This window comes from Calonectris borealis, chromosome 13, assembly GCF_964195595.1.
Source record: "Calonectris borealis chromosome 13, bCalBor7.hap1.2, whole genome shotgun sequence".
Taxonomy (NCBI): domain Eukaryota; kingdom Metazoa; phylum Chordata; class Aves; order Procellariiformes; family Procellariidae; genus Calonectris; species Calonectris borealis.
Window position 1 is genome coordinate 14,290,065 of NC_134324.1, and position 7,314 is coordinate 14,297,378.

The 7,314-nt window shown below is 42.3% G+C and overlaps 1 protein-coding gene across 1 annotated transcript; it reads left to right on the forward strand.

Annotated features, from left to right (window-relative positions):
* The first annotated feature begins 206 nt into the window (after nt 1–206).
* SLITRK2 (SLIT and NTRK like family member 2) lies at nt 207–3,619 on the forward strand. Its single transcript, XM_075161816.1, has one exon. The coding sequence runs from the start codon at nt 207–209 to the stop codon at nt 2,778–2,780; it is 2,574 nt and encodes an 857-aa protein (XP_075017917.1). The 3' UTR covers nt 2,781–3,619.
* The last annotated feature ends 3,695 nt before the right edge of the window (nt 3,620–7,314 follow it).

The window sequence follows — 7,314 nt, forward strand, 5'->3', positions numbered from 1 at the left end:
GGGGTGGGGGAGGGGGGATTTCAGAGGAGTTTTGCAAGTCGCCGCCTTGCCGCTCCCCTCCCCCCCCAACCTTGCAACCTGCTTTGCCCTCCCATTGCAGCCTCTGCTCCTGGCCGTTTTCACTGGGGATTTCTTCTTTCTCTCCTTACCTGTGTCTTAAAAGGTTTGACTGTAGGTACTGAAGCGGGGATCGACGGCGCATAAAGATGCTGAAGGGTGTTTGGTTGCTCAGTTTGTTAACAGTGGCTGGGATCTCGCAGACAGAGAGTCGCAAACCTGCCAAAGACATTTGCAGCAAGAGCCGCTGCCCTTGCGAGGAGAAGGAGAACGTGCTGAACATTAATTGTGAAAACAAAGGATTTACAACCGTCAGCCTCCTCCTGCCGCCACCGTCCAAGATCTACCAGCTGTTTCTCAACGGGAACGCGCTGACCCGCCTGTTCCCCAATGAGTTCGTCAACTACTCCAATGCTGTGACCCTCCACTTGGGCAACAACGACATGCAGGAGATCCGCACAGGGGCCTTCAGTGGCCTCCGCACTCTCAAGAGGCTGCACCTGAATAACAACAAGCTGGAAGTGCTGAAGGAGGACACGTTCCTGGGCTTGGAGAGTCTGGAGTACCTGCAGGCCGATTACAATTACATCAGTGCCATTGAGGCGGGGGCCTTCAGCAAGCTAAACAAGCTCAAGGTGCTGATTCTCAATGACAACCTCCTGCTGTCCCTGCCCAGCAATGTCTTCCGCTTCGTGCTCCTCACTCACCTGGACCTGCGGGGGAACCGGCTGAAGATGATGCCTTTTGCTGGTGTGCTGGAGCACATTGGAGGCATCATGGAAATCCAGCTGGAGGAAAACCCTTGGAACTGCACCTGCGACTTGCTGCCACTGAAGGCCTGGCTAGACACCATCACCGTGTTTGTGGGCGAGATAGTCTGCGAAACCCCCTTCAGGCTTCATGGGAAAGATGTGACCCAGCTCACCAGGCAAGATCTCTGCCCTAGGAAAAGCTCCAGTGATTCAAACCAGAGAGAAAAACACCCTGTCCTCTCAGACCCACACATCTCGAGGCTATCGCCCACAGCCAACTCTGCCATCAATCCCACCAGAGCCCCAAAAGCCAGCCGGCCACCCAAAACCAGGAACCGCCCCACACCCCGTGTCACTGTGTCGAAAGACAGACAAATATTTGGACCTATCATGGTTTACCAGACAAAGTCTCCTGTGCCCATCACCTGCCCAGCTGGCTGCATCTGTACTTCGCAGAGCTCAGACAATGGCTTAAATGTGAACTGCCAAGAGAAAAAGATAAGTAACATCTCCGATCTCCACCCTAGGCCGACCAGTCCAAAGAAACTTTACCTTACCAGTAACTATGTGCAAGTCATTTATAGAACCGATCTCATAGAGTACAGCTCTCTGGATTTGTTACATCTAGGAAATAACAGAATTGCAGTGATACAAGAAGGTGCCTTTACAAACCTCACAAGTTTACGTAGACTTTATCTTAATGGCAACTACCTTGAGATTCTGTACCCATCTATGTTCAATGGGCTGCACAGCCTGCAATATCTCTACCTAGAGTACAATGTCATAAAGGAGATCCTGCCACGCACCTTTGATGCTCTCAGTAATCTTCATCTGTTATTTCTCAATAACAACCTGCTCAGATCTTTGCCTGACAACGTCTTTGGCGGCACTTCCCTCACCAGACTCAACCTTAGAAACAACCATTTCTCACACCTGCCTGTGAGAGGAGTCTTGGACCAGCTCTCGGCTCTAATTCAGATAGACCTCCAGGAGAACCCTTGGGACTGCACGTGTGACATCCTGGGCCTGAGGAACTGGATAGAGCAAGTCACTGACCAGAACAACCAGCAGTCGAATCCCCCCGTAGTTATCAACGAAGTCATATGCGAGTCTCCCACCAAGCACTCTGGAGAGCATCTGAAATTCCTGAGCAAAGAAGCCATCTGCCCAGAGAACCCCAGCTTGTCAGATTCTTCTCTCCTCTCCATGAATCAGAACACAGATACACCCCATCTCCTTGGTGTCTCGCCCAGCTCCTATCCAGAAATACACACTGAAGTTCCACTGTCTGTCTTAATTTTAGGCCTGCTGGTTGTGTTTATTTTGTCAGTCTGTTTTGGGGCAGGCTTGTTTGTCTTCGTCCTTAAGCGCCGGAAGGGGGTGCAAAGCATGCCCAGCAGCGCAAACAACTTAGATATAAGTTCATTTCAGCTCCAGTATGGGTCTTACAACACCGAGACCCACGATAAAACTGAAGGACATGTTTATAACTACATTCCCCCTCCTGTTGGACAGATGTGCCAAAACCCAATCTACATGCAAAAGGAAGGGGATCCAGTTGCCTATTACAGGAATCTCCATGAGTTTAGCTATAGCAATCTTGACCACAAAAAGGAAGACCCCACCAGTCTTGCATTTACAATCAGTGCAGCTGAATTACTGGAAAAGCAATCCTCGCCAAGGGAACCAGAGCTTCTGTATCAAAATATTGCAGAAAGGGTCAAGGAACTCCCCACCGGAGGATTAGTTCATTATAACTTTTGCACCTTACCCAAAAGGCAGTTTGCCCCTTCATATGAATCAAGACGCCAAAACCAGGACAGGATAAATAAAACTGTTTTATATGGAACTCCCAGGAAATATTTTGCAGAACAGTCTAAACCCGAGCATCCTTTACTCCAAGGAAAGCTACAAACAGAACCAGACTACCTCGAAGTTCTGGAAAAACAAACTGCAATCAGTCAGCTGTGAGGGGGGAGGTGGGAGACAAAGGAAGATTTTTAAATGAGCTCAGTATCACGTTTGATTGAGACTGAACTCAATGCTGATGTCATCTGTCGCATTCCCAACATTTCCACTTTTTAAATTAGAGAGGGAGTGAGAGAGAAATGGAACCCTTGCAACCTAGCAGGGATATGGTGTTGCTTTTGCAACGTTCCCTTTAAGTTATTTCTATATCTCTCTCCTTTTGACCCTTCTATAGGAACTGTCACTGCAAATGTATGTTTCTGTAATAGATCTTGCATAACTTTTTGATTTGGAAGGAAATGAGGAAGGGGGTCTTTGGGTTTTGTGTTGTTTTTTTTCTTTTCATTTCAAAGTGGAAACTTAATGTATTATGTAGAAGATCTCCAAAGATCTTTTTTCCTGGACTATGACTTTCTTTTGTAAATAATAATATACAGTACTGCTGTTTCAATTACCAAGTATAGCCACTGGGCGTCACTTTTTTGTGTTAAAGTGCCTTTGCACTTTAAGTACATTATTACTTAATTGTTGCTCTTAGCTTTCATAAATTGAACCTATTTTAATGTGTTGTATTTTTGAAATTAAAAAAAAATTGTAAAATAGATCTATATGTCAGCTGCATTAAATCAGAAGGTTTCATTTATAGGAAAGCTGCCCTTCTTTAAATGAATCTAGTTCTAGGACCTTACAGACTCAAATGTAAATTATCGGGCTATTTTTTCCCTCTGGGTTTGTTTAGAGTGATTCACTGAAATCAACTGAGAGGATTTAGTAATGGACTAGAGGTTATCAAATGCCTCAGCTGGGAGTAACAGCTCATTAATAAAAGATGTTTAACACAGTATCATAGTGAACTGAACAATTAATGTCCTTCTTAATGCATTGCATTGTAGCTCTAACATAGTAATGTTCAGTGGTTTAAGGTTATTTTCATACTTAAGAGAACTTTACTTATAACATTTTATGCATTACATTAGGTATTTTTATACATTTTATGACAGCGTTTATATTTGTAACTGTTTTGGACTGAAATTAAATGTCCTTTTCCTGCCAGATACATATATTTTTTATAAGCAGGGACACCAGCAGGGGTCATCCCACACCTCATTAAATTTATTAACATACAGACAGATGAACCAATGCCAAAGGTAAAATTTGAACCTGGGTCTCTGGAGTCCTCCAAATCAAGGTAGCAGAGATCAGTATGTGCATCACAGTAACTTTCAGTAGTCTGAACTATGTCAAGTTTTCAGTCTCTAAAGCAAAAGTAATATTGCAATAATTCTAATCTACTAGAGAAAACTACTATTAAGTTCATTATCTTAAATTTTATAAAATGTTTTAAGTTAACTGAATTCCATTCTTAACATTGGTTTTCTTAAGCCCATCAGTGAACAGACGCAATGTCTTCTCCTGTCCCATTAACTCAGGCCTGTTTTACTTCAAGCTTTACGTTATCACCTTCAATTTCCATTTCCTTCCTGGAGAATATTGAAACCATTTTTATAAAGAAGTATACAGTCAAACTTTATTAAGCCTTATTAGCTTCTAAATAATTTTTAGATGCAAACATTATTGTGCGATTTAAACAAACAGCCCTTATTTACAACCAAACCAGTTTTGTTTTGTCTATTGTAAATCCTTATGCAACTGGGATGGTGATCTGCATATAAAGTAGGCCAGGCTTTTCAATTCCTTATTAAAGCAATTGATGGAGTCTGAAAGAAGCACACTGTTTCCTTTTCATAAATAGGTTACTGCACATAATAATCCTTTATTATCATGTGGAGATTGAAGTGGCCTCTGCTGACTGATTTTGAGAGCTTTACTATAGTTAATAATACAGTATCTACAACTTTGAGAAATTTTCAGCAATAGCATTTGAGCTATAAATAACTACAATCAATGTTGTTCTAATCAGGACTTTGCCAAAAGGAAGTTGCTTTATATTTGAGAGCTAAAGAGGCTTTGCGTGTATATTGCCAGATATCTGAGTCATTCAGTAAACTGTCTTCTAATGATTTATGTGACATCTGAGTACATTAATATGCTAACATGTCAATTCTTTATGTTTAGTGTCCATAGCATCTATGGCTGTTCATTAGATCAGGTTTAAAGCTGAAGTGCTACAATGAACTACTGAAGAATCAGTCTTCAAAATGGTCTCACTTCAAGAAGGAGGCGAAATGGTATCACATTAGTTGAACTTGGAACATTTGACCGGAATAGCATCCGTCTCTGAGTGAGGTACTTGTTTGAAAGCTTCCAGTAGCAATTGTCTTATTATGGCTCCTTTCCCTGGGTAATTAAATGCATTTATTGCTGAAACCCTAAGAAAAGTATACGTATGATTTTAAAGTAAAGCTATTAACTCTTTCCCAGTATGATTTTAGTATTGCCTGCGAAACAAGTACCATGTTATATCTGGCACTCTAGCAGCTAGGATATTATTACTTATTATTCTGTAGTGAACCAGAACCAACTACAGGTTTTTTGCTCAGAAAAAATGCTAATTTTTCCTACAAAAAGGTTTTCAATTTTCTAGTGTTTGCAAAAAACAGAGATAGGGAATTGATTCTTTTAGTAACTTTATCTTGTTTATTTTTACTGTTTCAGTCTCAGACTGTCTTAACATGTTTGCTGTGCTAGCACAGCCGTATTTTTCAGAGGTTGTTGTTGCTTTACATTTCCTTAGCTTTCCTAGTGGAATTTATTTAGTGACTAGATTTTATTTTGCATCACCAGTACCAACTTAAAAATCATTATTGCTGTAGATCTTTTAGGTTTGTTTTTAGACCCTTCAGGTGACATCTATTAAGCAATTCTTTTCATAGTGTGTCTAGGTGAGAGGGAAGGAGATTTTTTTCAGTTACACTTAAAGAGATTTGTTTAACAGGGAAAGTGTGTCGGCAGCTGCTGTGTGGAAGGTCTCTACATTTCCTTAGCTGTGCAGCCCTGGAAGCTGCTGCTTGTTAGGGAAGAGTTGCTTGCCTGAGTAGTGGCTTGATAATGATTCTGAAAAAATTTTCCTTCGTAGTTTGAAAAGTTGAACTGTGAAAATTATGTAACTAGGTTAGCAAAGTATTTTTTTCCTCAGGAAAATGGGATGCAAATAGTTTTCTTTCTTCATAAGTTTTCTTTTCTGAAAGTGGACATAATGACCTTTACAGAAACAGTAACGGTGCAGACTGAAGCACTGTTAAAACTATGCAGTTATTTCCAGTGAAAATGAGGCGCAGTACACTTCCAATGCATGAATACAGTTTTGAAGAGATCTTTCTGTGTAGCATGAAGTGAAGTTTAGCAATGATCTTAGAAACTGGATTTCAATAAGTAACTTTAATGGCAAAATGGAGAGAGATGCTAACCTTACACTACTGTGCCCAGATTGCCCTGCGGTTCCTAGGCAGACATCTATCTCCTCGGATGCTGCTGTGGCTGTGCTAGCAACAGAACACACCCAGAGGATGACAGGTTAATTGCCTTCCCTTTTTCTCCCCACAAATCAAATGCCGCTCTTTGCAAAAGGGTCCACCCTTTCTATCTGGGTTCTCAAGTCTGCTGCAGAACCACTCCAAAGGCCCCCTGGTAGTCCTCCTTTCTGTAGTCTCCCTCTTCCATCAGATTTCTTCCTTGCAGGTTTCCAGCATTTGCTCAGCTCCTACCTCATCTCCCGTATCTGCTTCCTAAGCCCTCACTGTGTAATGCCCCAACCTTTCACCTCAGATCTGTCCCCCTGGTCTCTTCTTCCCTAGCTAGCTCTGGAGGACCTATTCCAGCCTTGAAGGGAATTGATGTCCCTGCTCCACTGAGAGTTCAGCCCTTACCTCCTCCCAGGACATTGCTGGGTAGCCCCATGTGAAATGAGACACCTGGTGCCAGTGGTACTCCTGGGGGCCACGCTGGAGGAAGGTCTGCATAGCTGTTCCCTCTTCCACTTGTTGAGCAGAGGAGAGAAGCGTAAGATCAAATAGCGTTTCGGCTTCCACGCAGGATTTCCCATGTGCAAGCAGTGTTTCTGAATAGGAACAAATGGATGAGCTATCTGAAACTACTGGCATCACATCACACTTCGCTGTAATTTCAGCGAGTTGTCTTCAGCATGGGTTAATCTTGCCAAAATTAGCTACTAAAATTTAAGACTCAAACTGGTTGTGTAGGGTCTCTAGAATAAATAGCAAAAAACTGGCCATTCAAAGGTGATTTATTCCCTCCCAAAATATATGGCATGAATTGGGCTACAGATATGCCTGCTTTTTTTCTGGTAACTGTAGAGCGAATAGGTGATGAACACCGATTAGATAGCTAATTCCCACATAGCTGCAGTCAGCCCAGCCGGATCATTTTCTAGCACACCCTTGTGCAACATATATATGCTCTGCTGAGTATCTGCTAGTCTCTACCCCAAGACATTTCCATTCTGTCCATGAGAGAAATGTTCCCTGTGGAGTTTATAACCTGCTTCGGTCAAAGGCACTGGCTTTTTATAACACCTTCTTGTGCTGATAGAGAACTGTACAGCAGGGTTTAGTTTGGT